This window comes from Athene noctua, chromosome 15, assembly GCF_965140245.1.
Source record: "Athene noctua chromosome 15, bAthNoc1.hap1.1, whole genome shotgun sequence".
Taxonomy (NCBI): domain Eukaryota; kingdom Metazoa; phylum Chordata; class Aves; order Strigiformes; family Strigidae; genus Athene; species Athene noctua.
Window position 1 is genome coordinate 4,140,951 of NC_134051.1, and position 23,992 is coordinate 4,164,942.

Consider the following 23,992-nt stretch of genomic DNA (forward strand, 5'->3'; position numbering starts at 1 on the left):
TGCCCGCTCCCTCCGCCAGGAGAATCCCATGTGCTGGGGTGACGCCACATGATGGTGCGCAGGATGCTGGCTCCACCGGAGCTACTTTGGGTCACCAGTGGGGCTGCTTTGGGTGACAACTGGGGCTGCTTTGGGTCACCAGTGGGCCTATTCCGGGTGACCATCAGGGCTGCTGCTGGGGGTTTGCAGCTGCCCCCTCTTGCCGAGGCTGGCAGTGCTCAGCCTGCCTGACCCAGACACCCCGCCATTTCCTTCTCTCCCCTCTAATTACACCATCTGAATCACTCACATTAAGGCCATCACCCTTCACCACCTGCCTGGCTGCCATGCCCCACACTGCGACCCAGGGGACCACCCTGGCTGCTGCACTCCAAGTCCTGTGTGCCCACCCAGCCCTGCTGGGATGCTCCAGCACTGCCGTGCCTCCCCGGCCACCCTTTGCCGCGTCAGCACAGGGGCAGCTATGCTGGCCCCACCCTGTCGCCCCGTGGGTTTTCGGTTTCCCAATGTAGGAAGGAGCCCAAAGCCGCGCCAAAAACCCCACGGGGGTGTCCTACTCATCCTGCTTTGCTGGCACCTCCGCTGGGAATAAAGCCGTCCATCCTGCTGCTGGGAGGGCAGAGGTGCTGCGCACTCACCAAGGTAAGGACAGATCTGGGCTCAGCACCTTCAGCTGTGAACTGGGAGGGTCTGGGATGAGCTAGGATGAGCTGGGATGAGGACTTGCTCCCTCACCCCAACAGTGGGGGCTGCAATCAAGTTTAAGGATGTGGATCTGGGTGCTGACAGCAGTGGCTGGGGCTGGCAGGCGATGGAGACATCCCGGCAGGGAGTGGAGCTGGGTGATCCCAGGGGCTGATAGAGGCGATACTGGGCGGATTCACCGCGGCAGGATAGGGTTTAGCTTCCGCTGGGATTGGCAAACTAGCTGACAGCCTGCGTCAGCTCCACGGGCTGCTCCGGGCAGTGCCCACCATGGCACTTAGGAAGGATTTACCTGGGGCTTTTTTTTGCTCCATCCCCAAATCCAAAGCAGTTTTCCAAGTTTGGCTCCCATTACTGCATCCCTGCGGCTCAGCATCCCTCCTGGCAGGATGGGGACCATGGTGCTGGCACTGTCTCTGCTGGCTGTGGCTCTCCTGTGCCCAGCTACCGCCACGCTGCGCGTTGGTGCCTTCAACATCCAGGCGTTCGGTGACACCAAGATGTCCAACGAGGAAGTGGCGGGCGTCATTGTCAGGGTGAGTGCAGCTGGTGCCACACGGGGATGGGCTGTGTGCTAGGGTAGACCAAAAATGTGGTTCCTGTGCCAGGGACAGGAGGGGATATGGCCACGGATGGGATGGTATCCCAGTGCTGGGGATGCCCTGGGCACACCCCATGGTCCCTTTGAGCCCTCCGTGGGAATATCTGCCCCGGCACTGAGGGACTTGTGTGTCCCCGTGGTGCTGCACCCAGCACGGTGTCAAGGTGCCTGGCCAGAAGACGGGTGGGGGACCGTGGCCCTGAGCTGGTGGCAGGCTCCTCTTCCCATTGCCATCCCTCTCGGCCTTGCAGATCCTGCGCCGCTACGACGTGGTGCTGGTGCAGGAAGTGCGTGACTCCGACCTCAGCGCCGTCACCCAGCTCATGGAGCAGCTCAACAGGTACGAGCGGAGCTGGGGCTGAGAGCACCTAGGTTGAGATGACAGCATTAGCAGGGAAAGCCAAGCTGTCTGAGCAGTGAAGAGACAAAAATAGTTGTCCATCAGCAAAAGGTTTGTTTTGGAAAGGGGAATAAGAGAAAAGTGTTGAGGCTCGAGCTTTGAACAGGCACTGAAAAAGCCACAGGGAATAATCCGGGGAGGAGAAGGGGGATACAAGTGGCACAGAACTCCTCTGAAAGCTGCAATCCACCTGGAGCTCACAGGCTGGAAAGGAACTACAGCTCTGGCAAGCTCCATCTCCAAAATCCAACAGGACAGGGCAGAGGTGAGACAGAGGATGAAGGGGGCAGGGGCATGCAGCCCCCTGCATCCTAAGACCCTGTGAGTGCCAGGGGATTTGGGATGGACCCAGCGGCAGATGATGCTCTGAAGTAAGCAGGTCAGGCCCCCCAGAAGGAAAAGTGGCTGCTGGGGTGGGCTAAAACTGGCCACAGCAGAGCAGCAGCCCCTCCGCCAGCTGGGTGCTGAGCTCATTTTGGGTGGGGGCATGGGCTGGGGCCAGGCAGAGGCTGCTGCTGCCTTGTTGAAAGGTGGTGAGTGCTTCTGAGCAGGTATGCCCAGCCCGTGTCCTTTCCCCTTTGGTGTTCCCTCCAGCACGGCCACAAAGCAGCTGGGGCAGGGAGGGTGACGCGGACATGGGGCCCCGGGGCTGCTCATTAACCTAATTTAGCTTTGCCGCAAATGAAGGTGGAGAGCGTCCCTGTAGAGTAAGGGGTGACAGGAGCCGCCCTGCATCCTGCCTGTGGCCAGCGGTGCCCGAGGAGCCAGCCCGGGGTGGTGGGGACAGTGGGGTGGCTCAGAGCCAGTGCACCTCATGTCACCCAGTGGCTGGGCCACAGTGGCCCATGGGGACAGCAGAACAGGACTGACTGGTGCCAGCCCCTGGCCTTGCTAGGGACACCCCAGGACAGTGCCAGCCATGTCACTGTCCTGCCTCTGCATCTCTACAGCATGTCCTCTTCCCTGTACGACTATGAGATCAGTGGCCCCCTGGGACGGGACAACTACAAGGAGATGTACCTCTTCATCTACAGGTAATGGGTCTGGGCACACTGCTGCCTGTCCCATGGCACCATGGAGGGGCTGCATGGGCCGTGCCAAGCCCCAGGGTCACCTTTCCTTTGCTCCCACAGGACAGACACTGTGTCTGTGGTGGACACCTACCAATACGAGGACCCCGAGGACGTCTTCAGCCGGGCGCCGTTCATCCTGAGGGTCTCAGTGCCCCACACCAGTAAGTGGGGGGACAAATGGCTCTGGGTGGTGGCATGGGGTGGCTGTGGGGCTGATGTCCCTCTTCTCTGGCAGAGGTGGAGGAGTTTGTGCTGGTGCCACTGCACTCGGCTCCGCATGACGCCGTCACCGAGATCGATGCGCTCTACGACGTCTACTTGGACATCGTCAGCAAGTGGGGGACCGATGTGAGTGCCACCAGCACTGGGGGTGGTACCGAGGGTGGGTGCTGAGCCTCGGGGATTGTTCAACCCACACTGGGTCCCCGCTTCAAGGCAAGCGTGGTTGGTGTCAGGGGTGGTGGGATGGAGACCCCACTCCTGCCCCATCCCCTGCCATGAGGGATGCCCTGGCACCCTGGGCTGACCCCCACGAGTGGGCTGGTGTTGGGGGCAGCCCCGTTCCCCAGCCACCACGAGCCCCACCATCTCCCTGCCGCAGAACATCATGTTCCTGGGGGACTTCAACGCCGACTGCACCTATGTCCAGCGGAGCGACTGGTTGTCCATCCGCCTGCGCACCAGTGACATCTTCAAGTGGCTGCTCCCTGACAGCGCCGACACCACCGTGGGGAAGTCAGACTGCGCCTATGACAGGTGAGCGCCGCCACGGCACCACGGTCCCCTCCCTGGCACCCCAGGGCCCCCCTGCCCGTCCCGCACCATCAGTGGCCAAGCACAGGGACAAAAGTGGGACCCATCACTTGCATCTCCCTGTCAGGATTGTGGTGTGCGGCGCCAAACTGAAGAGAAGCATCGTGCCAAATTCAGCTGCCATCTACAATTTCCAGGATGCTTTCCATCTGGAGCAGGAAGAGGTGAGCCAGGCTCGCAAACCCAGGGCTCAGGCACCAAAGCTGATCTGCCCTGGGCAGCACCGGCTGAGGGGCTGCCAACGTCTGTTTGGTATTAGGCAGCCCAGTGCAGCCACATAGCTGCTGCATTTAAATATCAGTTAAAAAATGGAGTTAAAGCAGCTCCAGCAGCAGCCTGAGCTGGCTCCAGCCGCAGTACATGTGCCCTGGACCAGCACCCCTACTGGGATGCCAGCACAGCCCCTGCATAAGGCATGCCCACCTCTGGGGACACGACAGACTGGAGCCAGCTAACGGGGAGCTCAGGATGACAAGGGACCCATGGGTAGGAATAGGAGGGGGGATTTGGGGACATTGCCTCTCCCCATGGGGAAGAGATGGGACTCATGGGGTTTTTTGTGGCCTTTCATGGGCAGGAGCAGGCAGGACTCCAGGGCAAGGGGCAATCCAAGCCAATCTTCAACCACCCAGAGCTGGCACAGAGTTCACAAGCGAGACATGGGGGTCTCGGAGGGCAGGTGTCCCCCTGCCAGTGCCTGGACATCTCTCCAGGAGAGGTGCCAAAACTGGAGCCTTGTGTGTTAAGTGTCTTGGGGTTGGAGATATCGCGTACCCCTCCAGCAGACAGAAGGTTCTGGCAGGACAATCACAGCCACCCTGCTGGCCCCACCAGCATGGCGAGGGGCAAGAGGCTTGCCAAACTCCTGCATTACATCTCCCCACCTCTCACCCTGCTCCAGGCCCTGGCAGTCAGCGACCACTACCCGGTTGAGGTGAAGCTGATGGCTTGAGCTCCTCCTGCAGCCACAGACCATGATCCAGCTCCCACCACCACCCGCCATGAAGATGCCAAGGGGCCGTGAAGCGGTCAGGGCAGGGTTCAGCAATCAATTCGCCAGCCTCAGAGCAGGCCCAGTGGTGACCTGGGGGCGGGGGGGGGTGCAGCTGAGGGGAGCCCATGTCCCCCCCTGGGGTCCCTCTGGGCTGGGGCCTGTCACCCTCGACACCCCACAGCCCCCAGCTGTGTCCCGCAGGGCACCCTCGGCTCCTGCCACCTGGGGGCTCGGAGTCCACAGGCCCCTGGCCCGCCGCCAGGAGCGGCCTTGAAGGGAAGCTGCTACAAGTATACTTGAAATTGCTAATGTGCAGGGACCTGTAATATAAGACATTTAGTTTTAACGTTAGACATCGCCAGTATTTTACTAGCTTTTATTTTACCTGTATTTTTCCTGTATTTTACTGTAACATAGATAATTTCATTTATACTTTTTCCTAACTACCCTCTGTAGTCGTTACCCAGTTACCCACTTGTAAGATGTTTTGAAACCTTTAACTCCTTGCCTAGTAAAGATAAAACAGACCTTGGACAGTCTGAAAAAAACTCCCTGAGTACATCCCTAATAGCAGGATCCTAAAAAAAACGAGTGCCTAAGAAGATGCCAGTGTCAAGATAAAGTGACTGAAAGCCGGTCTAAACTAAACTCCTTGGAGCAACCGGGAGCTGAAGGACGGATGAAGTAACTCTAACGGAGAATGTGAGAAAGGCTGTGGAGACCCCTAAGGAGGGGAGAAGACCTTCACTCTATTTTTACCACGCATGCTCAGACTATGTAAATGAATTCTAAGAATCATTAGCATGACTGCCTTTTCTCAGAAATCTAATGCATATGTGTGCTTTTTGTGTGTATTAGTCAGTGTTTTGTTAGGCACTTGGGGTGAGCAATCCCCAGCGCTGCAAATAAAGAACCTCCGCTGAACACTTCCACTCAGTCCTGACTGCTCTTTGTTTCGGCCTCCCCCGGGCCGGCCCTCTGTCCCGGGGGTCGGGCCTGGGTTGTCCCCGCTGGAGGCGGGCAGGGAGGCGGCGGCAGCGCACACACCGCCCCGGGCCTGCAGCCGCCAGCGCTTCCGTCCCTGACAGGAAGTTGCCCGGTCGCAGGGGGCCGGGCGGTACAGAAACACCGAAAACATGGAAATAAATCCGGGGGGTGTGGGGGGTGCGCTGGCTGGGCTTTGGGCTGCCTCGTTCCGGTGTTTTAGTGAAGCATGGCTGGGCCCGGGCGCTGCTGCCGAGGGCTGGTGCTGAGGGGCACTAATCTGCTGTTACATTGCAGGGCTCAGGATGGACTTTCTGACACTCTTCTTGATTTACTTGTGGTTTATCCTCACTGCTGTTGCTCTACTCTGCGTCTGCTCGGGAAGGAAGGAGAGTTTCCTCACAAGAAGTGTCAACGGTGCAAGTCAGGTAAAGATCTGAGCTTTCAGAGCGATAATCATCGCCTGTTCTGGTAGTCTGTCCTAGTTTGTCGTGCTAAAATTAGCGTGTTTCTCCTCCATAAAAAAACCTCTGGTATCTGTGGTTGGAGTGATGATATGGTGTGTTTCATATTTCATCCTGTTTTGACAGCTGCTCTCAAGTAAGTGCTAACTGGGTTTGGAAATAGCAATACGCTTCATTTCGGCTGATGAACTCTTGCCCGAGCAGGTAGTAAAAAACCATTTGTGTCTCACAGCTCCTGTTCCTGCGAGTGCCAGTCTGGCCGGCCGCAGCCACCGCAGGGCAGGAGTAAGGATGGAACTTCTCCCGGTGCGAAAAGTACATTGTTCAGTGACACCGTAACATGCCAGCTTTGAGAAATTAAATAATAATGAAGCTTCAAGTCTGCAGTTTTATGGTATTTGCTGCTTGCATCAAGGGGAAAAAGGTGGGGGACGGTTTGAGAATTAAAGTAGGCAGAGAAAATTATAACTGGTAGCACATATTTTAGGGGATGCTTTTTAATGGGAGTCTGTAATAATGCTGCAGGCTGTTGTTTCCTAAGAAAGAGGGAGGAATGAAGAGCTTTAAAAGGGGATTAAGAATTGGCATTTTATTGTAAAAACAGGGAATGAATTGAAAAGGCACTAGCTTATTTTTCTGTCTGGGTTGTGTCTGAATGAAGAAGGGAGAGAAAAGGTGTATTCTTGGAAGGGAAAGGATAAGAGAATTATCGTTTAAATTGTAAATAATATTTAATGCTGTTTACATGAGTCTAAACAGACTTTATTATTAGTATTATACTTTATTTTGCTTTATAGACACACAAATCACTGTGCAGAAAAATGTATTCTTTTCCCACATTTCTTAATAGCAGCTTCTATGAAACGTGTGTAACAAACAGCAATTAAAATACTGTCTGGAGAATTGTAATCAGTACTTGTACACATGAAGTAAATCTAGTTAATCCTGAAGAGTTTCTCTAGAAACTGTATTTTAAATTCATTTCTGACTGTAATTAATGAAGTGTATCAGCCTGGAAGTTTGTTGATGTTGTTTGACTGCATTCCTGTAAGATCCTTTAAAGTATTCATTGTGAGCAATAGGAAATCATGAACTGGCACAGAGCAGAGCTGTTCCCAGCTCTGTGACAAGCGAGCTTCCCCCTGGCCTGCTTGCCTTGCTTCCAGCCGTTCGGTTGGGCACGATGGTTGTATTCATTGTGCAGGTCTTCTTATTTTCTCCAACTTTCGTCATCGCTGCAAGCAGAAATCCTGTTTGTGAGAGCCTTTTGCTTTGGCACAAGGAATGGCTGAAATACAGGGGATTGCTGTACTGTATGTGGGGGAATAATGGCTTGTGAATGTAGTGTTGGATTGTCCTAACAAGTAGTTAATTTAAATTTGAATTTTGCAGTTGCATGCAGGTCACTTTTCTGTCTAGTTATGTTTCCTATTGCAGTACACAACCTCTTTTTAAAAAGGCTTGTCACTTGAACTGCTGATACAAGGCATACAAGTTAAAAGAAAAATATTTAACATCTTCTCAACTCTACATATGCTTTTTGCCTTCTGGTCTTTCAAATCTGAGACAAGAAGCTCTCACTGCATATTTTCTTTCCGTGTCAACTAGAAATAGGCTCAGCTGCTCCAATTCCTCCACCACTGATGGAGCGGTGTGTTGCTATAGAGATCTGTCATCTTCTGAATAGAGTCAAACAATTCCGCAGTCACAGACTATTGCTGAGGATTTCACTGGATGAAGACAGGCAGTTTTCCTCTTCATTGTGTCTAGCCGTTCCTGAAACGGCAGTTAGACAGACATGGAATTACCAGACTGGATCATAGCTGTAGTTGAAGAAACTGTGGATTATTTGGGTTTGGTGGGGTTTTTTATTTGGTTTTTGGTTGGGTTGTGTTTTTCCTTTTACTGGAGGATAGCAGGTTTTATCCCTTTGCTTATCTCTGCTTGCATCTGTCAGATGTCCTGATGAAGCATATTGTAGTTCAGAAATTGCTCAGTTCTTTCCCCTGCTTAACCAGTTACCCAGTCTATAACCCGATATAAGCTCTTTATAACTTTCACATGTTAATCCAGATACATTTGTTTACTTCCAAGAACATGGAACCTCACTCCCATTTTGAAAGCCCCAGCAATATGTCTGCCTGTATTCTTGGGAGCTCAGATGCCCCTGAAAATGAGCTTCCTCCCTCAGTGATACGGCTGCAGATACATAACTGAGGGATTAGATGCCTTGTATTTTTACCTGAACTTCCCACAGGGCAGAAGCAGTGTGCAATTTGGGTAACACAGTGTTTCCATTTGCTTCAGGTATTGTCATTTGTAATCCCCACACAGCTCCAGAGAGTGACACAGAGGGCACTTCACAGGCTCTTCCACACAAGGTACTGCACTTTTATGCTTTTAGCATTGTTTTTTACTAGTATTTCTGGTTACTGTTGGTGAGATGTTGCCACCATCAGAGCTTTCAGTATTACCCTTAGATATTCTCTCTTCATTAAGGGTGCTTGTCAGGGATGACAGATTCCCTTTAAGGTTTGCCACACTCCTGTGTTCTTGTTCCTTGCTTATTGTTTAGAAGATGGCACCCTGAAATATTTGAACATATTGACAAATAAAGATAATGTGGCTCAGTAGCTTCCAGTGTAGCAGTTGTTAGTCACCCTGGGGGGGGAGGCTGCATCCACATGAGAGTTACAACAGACTCTCTGGCAGCTGCAGATTGAGTTTAGAAAGAGCTAGTGATCCCCATCCTCTCCCTCAAATCCCGTTAGTCTTAGCCCAGCAGCTTGGATGTCCAGGTGGCTCAAGGGGAAGCTGCATGGCTGCCAATGTGCAGCCTGCTGTATTAAGGTGAATTTTCTAGTTTCCTGTAAATTTTGGTGCTTTAGGATCTGCTTCAGGAACTATTTAAATACCTTCCCTCCAGATGACAGACACTTCAGGGGCATAACATCTACAGCTGTCGCGTGCGTGCCGCGGTTGTTTTGCTGCCTCCTGTGTGGATTCTCTGCTGTTAACACATCCCAGGAGAGACTGGTCACGCTGCCACGGGGGCAGTTGGCAGCAGAGCGATTCCCTGATGAGCCTGGTGTGGTTGTCATTGCTGGACCATGCTGCGTGCTGGAGGCACTTTGGTCCTCCATGTGCAGCCTTTGACTGCATCGTTGCATTAGAGTGAGAGATTTTCCAGCTCATGCAGAAGTCCAGGGAGGTGCAGCACTTGAGGCTGTCTACTTGTAGCCCAGCAGTTGAGAGGAGACCCTGCAGGATCCTGCTGGATCACACCCAGAAATGGTGGAGAGCGCAGTAGGGGAGAGCTTGTCTGCAACGGGCTTCCTGCTGTAGTAAAAACCCACATCACTAGTTATTTAAAACTCATAATGAAAGTCCAGTAAACTGACATATAATGCAGAGAACTGCGGCAAGTGAACATTGCTCTGCTTCTGCGTGGCTTATCTGAGCATCTGTTTGCCGGGTGGCTGGACGTTGCTGCTCAGTGTGATGCCCCCAGACAAAGCTGCGTGCTGAGAAGTTGTGCAGCTTGCCTCGCAGAAGCTGTAGTCTGCTCCTGCCACACTTACTCTGTAATGGCTGCTTATATTACTACAGGTTTTTTTAAGGTTACCTTTTGCTGGGGTTGGCTTTGCTTTCAGAGCAGCACACAGCAATTGTTTTCTGGCAGAATGTTTTGGGGCCTATTGCTGTGGCATATTTTGTCAGTGCTGAGGGTGCTCTGTACTTGACTCTACTGACAGGGAAAAAAATCAAAAGGGCACAACAGTAATGGAATTGAATTTAGCTGGCATATTTAAAGGAGTGTATATGCGAAGAAGAGCAGGAGAAGCCACTGGATGGAGAAACCACTATTAATATGCAATCTATGCTAGCCTGAAAACCTAAAAGAGGTGTCTCCTTGCATTTGGAAAGTCTTTGCTGATCACCTCTGAGTGTACTTGACCTGTTAATCAAGATGCTGAGTATGAAGTAGACTGTCCCCTTTCTGTTACAGAAGCTGTTTGTTTGTTGCCCTGCATGTGGCCTTGCAAGCTGCAGTGTATGGGGAATACACATGGGAAGTGTTTGTGTACTGCTGGGAGCTGCAGTTCCACCTCCTCCTCCTGCTGCTGCCCTACCTGCTGCTGGCTGGGAACATGGGCTGCTTCATCCTCTGCTCCCGGGCCAACCCGGGTAAGCTCAAGCTGCTTGTGAGCAGTAGTTGTTTGAAAACCGAACCTAAAATGTGTTACAAACACCATTAATTTTGCTATTTTTCTTGTTTCTTTCACAGGTATAATAACAAAATCAAATCATGCATCGTTGGTTAAGATTTATGCATATGATGGTGTATTATTTCAGAAAGGCGTCGTGTGTCCTACGTGCCACATGGAGAAGCCAGCCAGATCAAAACATTGCAGTAAGAATCTTAACTTCCTTGATAAGTGTAACAGTAATACTTTCCCAGATTAATTCTCCATCAATAATTGCAGTTCACACCACATCTGTTCTGTTATCCAGCTCGATGGGTTCGTTTTATTGGGGTCCCAGATCACGCCTGCCCTTTGCCCATTCGTGGAGCTGTTTTGCTGCTATTTCTTCTCATAGAAATTACCAGTTCCAAGGGTATCATCTGGGGTCAGGAGCAGGCAAGCTTTTTAGCATCTAGAAGTTAAAGGAAAAATTATCACCTGTCAAGACCTGGGTTCAGGATTTTGTGTTTCTCTTGCAGAATTTGCTGTTATCATCTAAAATAAAGCTGGGAGCTACAGTCTCTACCTTCCATGTGCTTTGCTGGGCAGTACTGTCAGAGAAACCAAAGTCTTTGAGCTGCAGACTTGGTGAATAAAAGAGGAGATGAGATCCATGTCTTTGGTTTTTAGTATTGGGTTTTTGAGGATATACAACTGAAATGAATGTGTTTGCTTAAAAAGCTATTTGCTAAATCATGACCGTAATTTTCAGATGTTTTCAGATGAAAAACTATCCCAAACTGTGTAAAAAATCAAATTGATTACTTAAAAAGCAAATAACTGAGCTGTCTTGTCACTCACTCCTCATCAGGTTTCTGCAGTATGTGTGTGCATCGTTTTGATCACCACTGCGTGTGGGTCAACAACTGCATTGGTGCCTTCAATGCAAAATATTTCTTCCTGTACCTCTTCTCGCTGGCTGCCACGGCTGCAGCCATCGCCGCCATCACGGCAGCGTTTCTCATCCAAGTGGTGCTGCTGTCCAATATGATGCACGGGAGTTACATGGATGAGCAAGGGCAGGAGCATGCTGTTGAGATTCTCTTCCTTGTTCAGGTAAGTTTATGCTGTCTGGGTTATCACTGACAGAGGGGTTTATCTCGGTCTTTGCTATCAGCAATATTGTAAGTCCACCTGTGCTCACAGGCAGGATGTGGGCAGACTGCAGCTTTTTTACCAACTTCATGCAGCTCATTAAGATTAGAAAATTGCCACTGCAGAATACTTTAAAAATATGAGATTTTTCTCACAGCACTTCATTCTGCTCTCCCATTCTTCAGATTTCTGTCTCCAGGCTGCTTTCACTCAGCAGATCTGGTTCATAAAGAGCCACTTTACATTCCAATGACCATCTACTATATTAACGTTTAGGACGCAGTTGATGATCCTTGAGTTATCTTCATGGAGATTTTAAAGCAGGACCCTACTACCCTGGAAGAATTTACAGACTTGAATATTTTCTCTCACATGCGAGCAAAGGGTGACTTGGAGTCCTTTGCATTTCAATCCCCTCAATCCCTTTCTGTAGCATGGGAGTGAGGTGTTAAGTAGTAAATGCTTTATCTTTCCCTCATCCTAGACAACATCTCTTTCTTCCTTGGGACTCTTAGACAGGAATCTTGGTCAGGGAATGCTTGCTCATGTTTGAGCAGTACCATTAACCACTCCTCAGTACCGGAGCTCTCAGAGAGCTGCTTAAACTGTTATGACAGCAAAACCTGAAGTTGTACCAGATTGTAGCCTCTTCATCTGACCTTTTTTTTCAGATCTGCATTCATGCTTTTTTAGTTAAAAAACAACAAAACCCAAGGAAAACTCCAATATGAAATGCAGACATTCAGAGATGGATGAGTATAGAAAATGCTCCTGCATATTAGCAGGGCTTGCGAGGAAATACACATTCTGGATTCCATTTCTGGAAATCTGGACCATCACTGAGCAGGACGGGGATAGGGCTATGACCTTGTTTCTGGGGCTGCACACTTATGTGTGCGTATGGACCTGCATTTCAGTTGGTGTGTTGTAGTGGTCACTTGCCTCCATGTGATTTAACATTCCAACTTTTTAACTAAGCTATTATTTTCTTTCTTTGCAGCACCTTTTCTTGACTTTTCCTAGGGTTGTCTTCATGCTTGGGTTTGTTATTCTTCTCACCCTCGTCCTGGGTGCGTACTGCTGTTTCAATCTATATTTGGCCTTAACCAACCAAACTTCCAATGAATGGTATAAATCCAGAAGATACGGGTGTTCCCGCCATCTAACGTTGCAGCCTCATGACAGACAAGTTGTCTACAAAAACATTTATTCTAAAGGAGTCTGGATGAATTTAAAGGAGATCTTTAAGCCTCCTACAGTGTTGGAAAGAAAGAAGACAACATGAAGATACCATTCTTTGTGCATTTTAAAACTTTTTGTAAGGCTTTATTTCAGCCACATTTGATGCTCTGAATGACTTTTGTAAAAAGATTACTGTGTTTCAGTTAAGAATTTGAAAACTAAGTTTTCATAAAGTTGACCAGTCTTCAAAAAACTAAGAGTTCTTCCAAGTCTATCTGTAACACTACTCGTACTCCTTGTGACAGGGGCCTGTTAGTCTTTTCAGACACCATCGCAGTACAGAAGCAAGCTGAACTAGAGTTAGGTTCAGCTAAGGAACACATACACAAGGAACTTTTTTTTTATGGTTACTGTTTTGTATGCTGCGTAATATATACAACCATATAACAGGCAAACTGAGTTCCTAAGGTACTTTGGTATGGCTTAAGTACTCTTCCTGCAGGAGACTTTACAGAAACATAGCAATGTCACACATATGGAAGTGGCACTTATTTGTCAATTATTCTTTTTTTTTTTTTCCCCCTGCGGGGAAAATAATAACTCACAGCTGACTGCAGTATTCTGATTAACAATGCCTCAGCAGAGCACTATTGAAGATACTTCATTTGGTGAGATCTCTGAGGTTAAGCTTAGTCCTCTTGTTAGAGGGAGCAGTAGGGGATGTGCTGGTATTGGTATGGAGAGGCGAGTTTGGTCCATCTTGCTGAAGTGAATCTCTCTGCGGGCACTTGCAAGGGAAGAGCTAACAAAGAGCTGCTTTGAGGAAGCTTCATCTCTTTGTATGTTCATCTGGCAAATTATTAAGCCATTACTATTAACAATATGTAGAACAGGTTGCACATATTTAGCTGGAAAAAACCAGCATGATTATGGGCAGAATTGGAATCTGCAGAAACCATGTTCTACTGCAGATTTGTACTACTATGGAGCACCTTGATTGTAGCAGTAGTTAGTTGCCTAGAAAGGCAACTACTGCAAGTGCCACTTCTCCTTGCCTGCCAAGTCTATTTCTTGATACCTATTTTCAGCTCATTCAAAATAAGATGCCATTTCAGCCTTAGAATCATGAAAATGTTGAAAATCTGGACACAATTTCAGCATACTGAAAAGGGTATCAGAAATCTGATGGAGCTCTGGCCATACAGGTCCTGGCAGATGACAGACTTAAGCGTTCTGGCATTTCTCATCTCTACCATTGTTGGATCTGTTCACAGCGAGAGGCTCAACCCTCTTTTGGGCATTTCTTTGTATTTTGAGCATTTTGCAGCTGCAGAGGTTACAGTTGAGGCTGTTTCTAGGGCTGCCCACCTGCCATCACTGAACAGGCCACTTCAAGAGTGACATGGTCCTCCACCCTGTACAGGAATTCTCTAGGGGAATGCCAAAAGGCAATTAATTGAGCAGTGTCCCTCACAAGAACCCTCTGCCTTAACAGCAGAAGACAAATCCCTCCAAGTAAGGATCATCTGAAAGATCTCCAAAGCATCGACGGACTCGCTGCTTTTAGAGGCTTGGGCTTGTTCTGGGAAGAACAGCATGTTTGACTCGCCCAGTGATGAGGGTTTCTGAAGCACAAAGTGGCCCTGTTCTGTTCTCTCTCCAGTTCTTCTGTTTGAGTGATAATACAGCAAAAACTGGAAAAACACAGTTAAGAACTTTAAATAACTTTATTTTTAAAAATGTCTTTATTTACATGCCGAATCTGTACAATATGCAATTAAAAATCCATATATGTTTTTTTTTTAAAAAAAATCATATACAATATGGCTTTACACACCAACAGACTAGCTCTCAGAGCAGCCTGCCTGGCATTGCAAGGGTACAACAATGCATTCTTTCATAGACCAGTATGTAAGGCTACTCGTCCAGGATATAAAATAAAATAAAATACTGCAGTACCACGCCTTAGGAGGACTAAAGTAGTGAGGTTAAAGGCATGAAAGTTGTTGAGTGGTGGTGAATGCACACCAGAACTCCTTAGGTTTGGTTTTCTTGGTTTAAATGCATATGATTAAGTAGTCTCTTACGAGACCCTACATATCTGCTTTGCTTTCTGAATCCTTCTGAACACCAGAACACTGCTGTCCTATGGTCAGAGGTAAATGCTTTGCAAAGGATCTTCCTTTATTTGAAGCAGCTGTACAGAATATTGAGACTGTCAAATAGGGCCTGTCAGTCACTTCCACAGTATAACCATGCGGAGGTTTTTAACTACTGTTATTTCCATTTTAAACAGAGAACCTCTTGGGGATGTAACCATCCTATTAAGCCACTCACCTACAGAAGCATTCACTCCCTTTCTCTCTGAACAATTATAATGGCAAACTTAGGGCTGATCAAATTCCCCAAACTGGGGAAAAAAAGAGTCAGTTTTACATTTAACACCCACCACTCGCTGCATGCTGTTCATTACACAATCACAGTCTGAACCTCCACCTCCCCCTCCTGGGAGGCAATCACAAACTCTCCTGCATGTTCCATTATTTCGATGTCCTCGGATGCCACCATCGTCACTGTCGCTTCCTCGGTCTCTATGCTCCCCTCCGTGGTCAGCACGGCCCCTTCGCCGATGGCGGAAGCCAGCGTCATGGCCACCTGCTCTGTCAGGCTCTCAGGGGTGGCGATGGTGATGGTGTCTGCAGTGTCTGTGCTTACTTCAGAGTTCTCTGCCACGGTGACGTTCTGTACAATGATCTGGTGACCAGAGTTTGCTTGATTTACTATTTGTTGCACGACCTTCATAATGTGGCTGTCAACCTACATTTAGAGAAAAGAGGCCACGTTATTTCTTGGTGTATCGCACTCTTAGAAGTACAGTTATCACCACAAACAGTGCAGGACAGTACAACAAGCAGCACTTCACTCCAGTTTCCTCCAGCTGTTCACCAAAGTGCTCATGGCCCCGAGAACAGCAAAATCCTAGAACATGTCACACTTTGAGTCGCTGAAGCCGTTTTGCCAGCAGGGTCTTCCTATGGGAAGTCAAACTACCATTTATAGAAAACTCTTAGGGATGCACGCCCAAACATTTACACTGACACAGTTCAGGAGCACCGGCAGGCCCTGACTTCACAGCAACCATTATTTCTAGCATCCAGGAGTGCCCTAAAAGGATCCTTTCCCCGAGGCTGAAGTGTTATTGTACAGTTCTGCTCAGCTGGGCCCTCGTGTACGAAGCTGTGCGAGTCGCCAGCCACCACTGCTGCAAGGGTCTGGGCTTAACAGAGCTCAGCCAAACCCAGTATGACCAGGATTATGTTTTCATACAGAGGTCTGCAAAACTACAGAAGTAGGTAAACTAATTATTTGAAGTTGAGTTTATTTACGCTGACTTTCAGACACTAAAAGTGATTCATTTCATCTAGAGCAAGTCCCCAAAACAGTAGTTTATGTGGCTGCTTTACCTCGTGTCTTGTCCCCTCTATTATTTCAGTAGCTTCACTGGTCTCCATGTCTTCAGTAGCAGTCTTGAAAGACAAAATAGGATGATTCCCTTTTTAGATTATTACAAAAAAAATCTTCTATTACCAGGATATAAGACACTAAGATCTTTTACAAAAGTCTTTCTGTTCCCCCCATGATGGAGTAGCTACTCTAAAGACAACTCCTTGAAATTCCCCCCAAATCCCATTATCAAGACCTACTTAAAAGTAACACAGAGTGCTCACAACTAACAGAAAGAGAACATCCTCTCTCAGCAGGACTCAGCCAACTGGCAGATTTTTCTCCTATTGGAGAAAAACTCTGGCAGCACTAAAGGGGCTCCATAAATGAACTGTGTTATTCTGCAAAGATGAGTACTGGCTCTTTGTCATGAAGGGGGAGAAAGCAAAATGCGTTAATTCATTGCTTTTGGCAGCCACAGCCAGTTAAAACAACAGAGATTATTTCAAACCAAGTAAGCTACATTGAAATACAGGAGAAGAGAGTAGGCACAAATTGAGGGAAAGCTGAAGCAAGTTTGGGAGGACACAAAATCTGGTATAGCCAGAAGTTCTCAGTCTCAGCCTTCTGATGAACGACTGTCAGTCTTCTCTGCATTCTCATTTTCCTGCCTACGTTAAACGCAGAACTTAGAAGGGTGGTGAAGTAAACTCCAGGTGCTCTCCGGAACAAGATTAATCCTCCTTATTCCTAGGGTTGTGCAGGGAGGGATAGCATTGGCTAGATCCTATTGTATCTTCTCCAAAAAGCCAAAATGAGGAACATGTACAACTGCAGTTTCTACTGACAAAATATAGTGGTAAGTTCAGAAGGAGGCAGCTGCTCACTCCCCACTCCTTACCTCAATGATGTATTCCTGAGTATCTGCCACCACTGAAGAAAACTCGACCAAAACAGTGTGAGGATCTTCAGAAATGACTGTTGCAGCTAAGTTGTCAGCTGACTGACTTTCCTCAGACACCATCACTTCTTCCACCTCTTTCAAAGCAAGGAGGCAGCCACCTGAATGGTATTCCAAAAATGCCAGAAAAACAGTATTTTTCATAACAATCTTAAATATAGGAGTACCTGGAATATACTACACAGCACAAACGAGACCCCTTTAACCCCTCTAACAAGTGGCCAATGGTCAGACAACAGTCATCCCACCACAACAGGCCAACTAATGGCCTAGAAAAGGCCCACGTGACACCAGACCACAGAACTGAGCCTCGAGCAGAGCAACCATCCAAGACAATTTCAAAAAACACACAAGATGCATAAAACCAGACAGAATTTCAAAAGCCGTATGCAAAGAACATATAGTAAGATTTCTGGTGTATTTTAAGTCACGTATCTTTTCTGCTTATGCATTACACTTCAGTATCTACCTAGGAAACTTTTTTTCTCCAGTAAACTTGTGTTTTCTTTCCAATCTAATACATCACCGTTACTACCCTGAAGAAGTTTGAAGATCTGTGCTTAGAAGCTAAAGGAGCAGCAGGTCCAGTGCCACTAATCCTATCAAACAAAATTATCTGGAAGAATGTAACTACGTTTCCCTCACAGAACAGGCACGCTTTGTGCTTTTACAGGATTTAATAAAAATACAAAACTAGTATGAATTTAACGCCAAGAAAAAAAAATTGGCAAGTTTAACTGTAACAATATGCACCACATCGTAAGTTTTACGGTTCTCTTGCCTCCTTCCTCAACACAGAAATCAAGTGCTCTAAAATGTTGATTTTCTCCCTCTTTGTGTACAGCCTTGGAACAGAACCACTTCACAGTTCGGGGTGGACTCTTGTAGAGTTTAGGGTCTGTCTTCCCTGCTCAGGGCAGAGACCACTTAAGCCAGAGTTTGGAGCAGAGAGCCTGTAGCACTCCTGCAGTTAGATTCTTAATTCAAATTCTGCTTTGGTTATTTTTTCTCTTTATTTAGTTGATCTAGATTTTATATTGGAATTGTTTTATGGCTGCTCCTGCAGCATCGTTTTTGGTCGGAAAGATCACAATAGAAATAATCATTGGTGTAGGTGAAAGAAAATACAACACATCTCCTGATGCAACTGAGATGCAGATAAACAAGTCGCCTTGGATGAAGCTCGTTAGACCCACTCTGAAAAATCATTATCATTCAGCCAAAAAGCAGCTTGTGGAAACCCAATTCTAGAACCGCCCCCTCACCCCAATGCAGACAAGCTTTCCCACCTCACCTTTGGTTTTTAAGTGCCTGTTGAGAGTGCCGTGCTCTGCAAAGCCTCGCCCGCACTTGTAGCACTTAAAAGGCTTTTCCCCGGTGTGGTGGCGGATGTGGCGGACCAGGGAGCCCTTTTCCCGGAAGCCCCGGCTGCAGTACTGACAGACGTAAGGCTTATCCTCTAAATGCGTCCGGAAATGAACTTGCTGGGCGTTCTGTACAGAGAGAAAAGGGCAGCTAGAGGGAACAGCAAACTCAGGCAAGCAGTACTGTAGCTTTCAGGGTAGAAGTCAACATCTTTGAGGGCTTGTTCTCACGTAAGGCATAATAAAGACTTGGTTTTATTATGTAATTTTTTCCACACAGGAAGGAACAGTTTCTTCACAAATGTGAAGGTTTTACATTTGTCCCTCCTTTCTCCACTAAAACAAAAGCTCCTTCTGGAGCTTCAGGTCACATAAGAGGCAGGTGAGCTGGCATTTGTTCTTTTGGGAGCAAAGCCTCCTAACTTCTCCCAAACCCTGGCTCTGGAAAGGAGAATCTGAGGGTAAACCTGTTGTGAGGGAGGATACCTTTGTCTTGTAGCGCTTGCCACACTTGGGGCAGGAGTACGGCCGCTCATCAGAATGCACTCTTCGATGCCCCTTCACGTGTGCAATGGTCTTGTAGAGCTTGCCACACTCTCCGCAGCGGAAACGCCGTTCGTTCACGTGCACTTCTTGATGCTTTTTTAGCAGATAGCCCTTTGTGAACTCTTTGCCACACTCCTCACACTTAAAAGGCTTGTAATCTAGAGAGGGAGAGAGAACGCAGTTGACACTTACTCCTGCTGGTTGTCCTGCATCTACTGCATGTTGTAACAAAATTCTTCCCAAAAAATAACCTGGGGAAGGAGGGAAATCGTATTTTCAACTGCATGTATGGGCTTCGTCTCATTCGTAAGTGAATTCTGCTCCAATGTTGCTCTTACAGCCTTTGGTGCCTTTCAGGCAGCAGTTCCAGCCTATCAACCCCAGTGCCTCACTAACCTATTTATTGGCCTCCACACAATTCTGCTTTCAAGGATGCAGTGCAGGCCCTGAAACACAGAAACTTTTTTTTTCCCAAAACATACTTCTTTTACCCTCTATTGTAGAGCTCAACCAAAGTCACCCTTTCCATATCAGTGTGTTAAGCATCTGTTGATTTTGCGTGGCTAACAGCCACGTAAAGGCAAGGAATTTGGAACAAAGCAAGCTGTACTAAAGTCGCAGCAAGACACAGCACATTTGGACAACAGTATAAGCAGTAGAACTTTACCTAAATGGCCTTTGATGTGTGTTTCAAGGGAAGTAGCTTCACTGAAGGCTTCATTACAGTGAGGGCAGATGTAACTTTTGTACCCATTTGTTCTTTCTGCATCCGTCTATTGGAAAGAAAATGGTACAACTTAAATATTTTTTTACTAGTGCGTACATTAAGTATCACTAACCAAATTCCCAATTAAATACTCTAGCTTTGACATGAAAGAGATCTATATTGTTAACAGAAGAGACCACATGTGTGCCAATGCTACACTTAAAGCATATGTGAAAAAAATACCAAAATACCACACAAAGACCCAGGCGCAGAGAGAGATGCACTGAGGACAACATGCAGGGTGGTGAGGCTAACAGTGCTGTCCACAAGTGCAGGCAAGGAAAAATTAATCTATTTATAGAATACAAACATACAGACTCCACTTGTTCCACTTCAATACACTGTTCCCCACACGGCTCCTCCTTTGCTTTCACCGCTTCATTTTCTAGTTCTTCTGTAGCAGCTCCAGCAGGCTCATCTGGCTTCTGCATTTCCTCCACAGCGACTCTCTCTATCACAATACCCGAGTTCCTCATGGCCTGCCTCAGTAGATTCTCACTGTTCACTTCCCCCTCACACGGCAGCTCCTCAGGATGCGGCTGCTGAAGGGATAAACAGTCAAGTAATTAGCACAGAAAATACAGTTAGCCCTTTTTTTACAACAACATTGCAACAACAGTCATTATTTCTACAGTGTCTAAACTGTGATACAAGGTTAAAAGATCAACAAGGGAATGATCTTGGACAGGGGGGAGGAAGAGGAGGTGAATCTGTACTCTGAAAACACACAGTCCAAGGGATGATAAGCCTTTGTTCCTAGCACAGAGTCTCAGAGCCAGAAATGGTCAACAAAAACACCCTCTCGCCTTCTGTATTGTGGTGAACCCGCCGCATCCCCCTGTATCCTACACGCATGCTGCCAAGCTCAGCAGCAGCAGATGGCCAGACAAGGCCAGAGTTTGCCTTCTGCATTCTCAGATGAAAAAGAAGCTAATTAACCATTTACTTCCACCATACAGATTTATTCCCAGCCCCTAACACAATTCTGTTCACAAGGCGAAATACTTCAAAACACTGCTTTGCATAAAACACATGAAGGGTATTGAAGAGAAATGACACTCGCCTCTTGGTCCAGGGATTTTGCATCTACAACAGGAAGTTCCTGCATTTGGACGTGAACTTCATGAAGAACGTTGCCTTTTGCATCTGTCACAAGATGAATGACAGGGGAGGTCTCGATGGATTCACTCGCTATAGATGAAACCGTGTCTGTGTTTGAACTGCAGGATCCTTCAAGAAAAGCAGCAAAATGAATCACTTGGCGTACTGCCACCCCTCATCACCCGCTGGGCCCTACACAAGATGTGTCTTAGGATATGAGGTGCCTGTTAAAGCCATCTTTGAACCAGATTCTCCAACACTTCACAGCCAACGCCTGGCTACATGCGCTTCAGGTTAATAGTTTAGCTCTATAAATTACTCTTTTCCTCTATAAAAAACATAAACTGAGTACCACAGAAATGTTTTTTGCTTTCATAACTGAGAAAAAATTTATAGTTCAAGTGCTGAGAGCATGCTTATTCTCGTCAGATGCCAGTCAGGCACTGATGGCATCACTGACCTGTCGGCAAATCATCTTTATTGACAACTATTTCTTTGTTCATGTTGAAGCGAATTTTTTCAGTGCAGGGGGTCAGAGATTTCAGGTGCCGAGTCAAAGCTCCCGATTCCCGGAAGCTTTTCCCACATTTCTTGCATTTGTAAGGTCTTTCATCTGGAAATGACAAGAATGAAAACAACGGTATTAAACTAACCACTGCCAGCATTAGCTCGATGCAGCTTTCTACAGTGAGCTGCCTGTGCTCAGCCCAGAACCCCACGTTGCCTCCCAGTACCCCAAACATCAGGGAGCTCAGCAGGCTCAGCTCAGCAGAAGATGGAAAATAGCAAGCAGTTTGAGTAGAAGGTAAGCTGGATAACCACAGACAGCACACTGCAGCAACAAGGAACTCTTATTTTGGAGAACTGTCTTACCAGTGTGACGCCGATGGTGTCGAATCAGAGACCCTTTTGTCCTGAAGGAAGTTCCACAGAGTTTACATTCATAGTCCTTTCTGCTGCTGTGAGTGATCATGTGAGCTTTGAGGATGCTTGCCTATGGAAAGAATTCCGTTTTAAACGATGTTCCAAATGGTTAAGGATTTTACATGGCAACTGTAAAGAACAACAACGCTCCTTCTGAAAGCAGAACTTTCCTTCTGAAAGTGTAGTGTGCAGTAGAGAAATGCATTGTTATCAAGTCTTAAGACGTCTTAATTAACAGCTAGCCTAAATAACTCACTAAGCCAAGCAGGGTAGAAGTAATACTTACTGTTTTAAATGTCTTCTGGCATAATTCACATACATATCGCCCTTCCTTGTTAACCAGCAGCTTAACCTTTATCAGTTCTGTGGAAATATCCTGCTCCTGATCGTCAGGGTTGCCTTGCTCTTCACTGACTTCCCCATCAATGTGACCATTTGGGTTTTCAAAAACGTGGTCTCCTGCAACAATGACTTCTTTAATGTGCCCACTACCTGGGGAAAGGATAGGAAGACAGTTATGTTCTTTACAGAAAAGAGCTTTACGCAGCTACATCAATTTATTGCTTCAGCAGTAGGAAGGAGAAACAGGTACTTTAAACCTGGAACACAGGTCTTTGCAAAGTTCTCATAATCGCAGCATAAATATTAAAACGGACACTTCTGGAATGGAATGTTAAATCTAATTTGTGTTAACGTGGACAGAATTGCAAAGCTGGCCTAAGGATGCCTCTCGCACACCTCTGAGGTAACGCTCAGGCCCAAGTCCCCTACCCTGAGGTGTCACATACCCAAATACAACACAAATCCAACAGAATTGGACATCGGGCGAGTAAACAAGTTCCTAACCCAGCAGGGGTATAAAGGCAAGCGTCTTGGAGCTCACCTACGATAGCAGATGCGTTGCTGATTTCCTCTGCTATTGAAGATGCTTCAACAACTATATGAGCAACAGTTATCGACTCCTCGACAGAAGGAACGACCTGCTGTGACAGATAACATTTTAGCAGAAAAGTTTTATTACCTTTAAAAACATTGTATTCTGTTCTCTCCCCTCCAACCCAACAGACCGTTGCATCCTAATTATTTTCAGCCACGGCTTGAGGAGAAACCTGCTGTCACCTTTTGTACTTCTTGGTTGAGGAGACCTGCCGATGCAGCAGCAAGAGCTTCTGGAGCTCGCTGGCAGACCTTTTGTAATTTGTGTTGCACAAATTCTTCCAAGGAGGTGAACTCTGACTGGCAGCGACCGCACTTATGCACGTCATCTTCATCTACAATTTAAAAGTCAGTCATCGGTTTGGGAAAATACGGCACCTATTAACGACCACCGAAAACTTTTGTTGTTTGTCCCGAGGAGCTCCTGACCCCGAAGAGAAGGGGCCCGGGGGCGGGGGGGTTGCTGAAGGGTCTTTTCGCCGTTTCTGGAGCTGAGCGGGGCGATTCTCCCACCCGGCCAGGCCCCGGGGCTCCGCTCTCGCAGCTCGGAGGAGGGACGAGGCGCAGAGACCCCGGGACCAGCCGCCTTCCCGTCCCCCACTGACAGAACCGGCACAGCCAGGACCCCCCTCACCCCGCGCCGAGCGCCGCAGGGGCCGGGCCCCCCGGGCCGGGCCCCATCATCCCCACGCAGCAGGCCCCGCTTTCCCCTCGGCTCCGGCCGGGGCCCTGTCGCAGCGGCACCGCCCGCCCTGCGCCTGGTACCTTCCTCGCTGAAGGGCGCCGGGAGGCTGAGGAAGGCGGCGGGAGCGGCGGGCGGCGCGGCGGGGCCGGAGCCCGCCACCGCCGCCCCCTCCCGCTCCTCGGCCGCGGCTGCCGTAAGCCCCGCCGGCCCCGCGCTCGTTGCCATCGCGGCCTCCATGTCGCAACGAGCCGCACCACCAAGATGGCGGCTTTACGGCTGTGTCGTCATAACAACGGGCCGCGTGCCGCCGGACGGGCCGCCGCTGAGGGCTTCGGCGGGGAACGGGGCCGCGCACGGCCGGAGCGGCGTCACTGCCCGGTGCCCGGCCCCCGCGCCCCCTACTCCCCGGTGACCTCTGACCCCCGTGCCCAGGCGGACCGGAGCCTAACGAGTTACCTAACAAGCCCCCGGGGCGGTTGGATGGCCCAATGGGTCGCGGAGTGCCTAGGGTGACCGCGCGCTACTGACCAATGGCAGCGCGCGGGGGGCGGGCTGGTGAGGCGGGCGGCCAATGAGAGCGGAGCGAGCCGGCCGCCATCGGTGGCTCCGTGCGGAAGGGCGGGAGAGGGAGCCGGGCGCCGGCTCCAAGCGGGGTGGGCGGGGCCGCCGCCGCCCAATGGGGCGCTGTCCAGGCGCGGCGAGACCAA

The 23,992-nt window shown here is 48.5% G+C and overlaps 3 protein-coding genes across 5 annotated transcripts; 2 read left to right on the forward strand and 1 right to left on the reverse strand.

Annotated features, from left to right (window-relative positions):
* Positions 1 to 604: 604 nt before the first annotated feature.
* Positions 605 to 4,592, forward strand: DNASE1L2 (deoxyribonuclease 1 like 2). Its single transcript, XM_074918997.1, has 9 exons — positions 605 to 642; positions 1,079 to 1,241; positions 1,558 to 1,646; positions 2,657 to 2,740; positions 2,840 to 2,940; positions 3,015 to 3,127; positions 3,381 to 3,535; positions 3,660 to 3,756; positions 4,494 to 4,592. The coding sequence occupies exons 2-9, from the start codon at positions 1,095 to 1,097 to the stop codon at positions 4,542 to 4,544; spliced, it is 837 nt and encodes a 278-aa protein (XP_074775098.1). The 5' UTR covers positions 605 to 642; positions 1,079 to 1,094; the 3' UTR covers positions 4,545 to 4,592.
* A 1,105-nt stretch (positions 4,593 to 5,697) lies between these two features.
* ZDHHC4 (zDHHC palmitoyltransferase 4) lies at positions 5,698 to 13,019 on the forward strand. Its single transcript, XM_074919149.1, has 6 exons — positions 5,698 to 5,998; positions 8,342 to 8,415; positions 10,044 to 10,222; positions 10,323 to 10,448; positions 11,093 to 11,337; positions 12,377 to 13,019. Exons 1-6 carry the CDS (start codon positions 5,876 to 5,878, stop codon positions 12,659 to 12,661), a joined length of 1,032 nt encoding a protein of 343 aa, XP_074775250.1. The 5' UTR covers positions 5,698 to 5,875; the 3' UTR covers positions 12,662 to 13,019.
* Positions 13,020 to 14,167: 1,148 nt separating this feature from the next.
* E4F1 (E4F transcription factor 1) lies at positions 14,168 to 23,864 on the reverse strand. 3 transcript variants are annotated; one of them, XM_074918948.1, is made up of 14 exons: positions 23,366 to 23,850; positions 22,784 to 22,935; positions 22,548 to 22,644; positions 21,951 to 22,156; positions 21,614 to 21,734; positions 21,201 to 21,353; positions 20,703 to 20,869; positions 19,954 to 20,181; positions 19,541 to 19,646; positions 18,814 to 19,031; positions 18,258 to 18,456; positions 16,904 to 17,064; positions 16,023 to 16,085; positions 14,174 to 15,375 (listed from the first exon to the last, which is right to left on the reverse strand). In XM_074918948.1, the coding sequence occupies exons 1-14, from the start codon at positions 23,520 to 23,522 to the stop codon at positions 15,028 to 15,030; spliced, it is 2,376 nt and encodes a 791-aa protein (XP_074775049.1). In that variant the 5' UTR covers positions 23,523 to 23,850; the 3' UTR covers positions 14,174 to 15,027. The 3 variants fall into 3 exon arrangements, with proteins under 3 accessions (XP_074775050.1, XP_074775049.1, XP_074775048.1); XM_074918947.1 differs by having other exon boundaries at positions 22,548 to 22,647; XM_074918949.1 differs by lacking the exons at positions 18,814 to 19,031; positions 19,541 to 19,646 and adding an exon at positions 20,958 to 20,991 and having other exon boundaries at positions 14,168 to 15,375; positions 18,258 to 18,399; positions 20,119 to 20,181; positions 20,703 to 20,844; positions 23,366 to 23,864.
* Between the last annotated feature and the right edge of the window lie 128 nt (positions 23,865 to 23,992).

What these genes read in the sequence shown, in the direction of transcription:
- E4F1 (XM_074918947.1), bottom strand. Translation starts at nt 23,522, where the DNA reads ATGGAGGCCGCGATGGCAACGAGCGCGGGGCCGGCGGGGCTTACGGCA. An exon ending in CAAAATCCCTGGACCAAGAG is followed by an intron (nt 20,182 to 20,702) that starts GCGAGTGTCATT and finishes TTATCCCTTCAG; the next exon opens with CAGCCGCATCCTGAGGAGCT. An exon ending in GCAAGCGCTACAAGACAAAG is followed by an intron (nt 18,457 to 18,813) that starts GTATCCTCCCTC and finishes CTCTCTGTACAG; the next exon opens with AACGCCCAGCAAGTTCATTT.
- ZDHHC4 (XM_074919149.1), top strand. Translation starts at nt 5,876, where the DNA reads ATGGACTTTCTGACACTCTTCTTGATTTACTTGTGGTTTATCCTCACT. An exon ending in GTGTCAACGGTGCAAGTCAG is followed by an intron (nt 5,999 to 8,341) that starts GTAAAGATCTGA and finishes CATTTGCTTCAG; the next exon opens with GTATTGTCATTTGTAATCCC. An exon ending in CACAGGCTCTTCCACACAAG is followed by an intron (nt 8,416 to 10,043) that starts GTACTGCACTTT and finishes TTTCTGTTACAG; the next exon opens with AAGCTGTTTGTTTGTTGCCC.
- DNASE1L2 (XM_074918997.1), top strand. Translation starts at nt 1,095, where the DNA reads ATGGGGACCATGGTGCTGGCACTGTCTCTGCTGGCTGTGGCTCTCCTG. An exon ending in TCAGCAAGTGGGGGACCGAT is followed by an intron (nt 3,128 to 3,380) that starts GTGAGTGCCACC and finishes TCCCTGCCGCAG; the next exon opens with AACATCATGTTCCTGGGGGA. An exon ending in TCAGACTGCGCCTATGACAG is followed by an intron (nt 3,536 to 3,659) that starts GTGAGCGCCGCC and finishes TCTCCCTGTCAG; the next exon opens with GATTGTGGTGTGCGGCGCCA.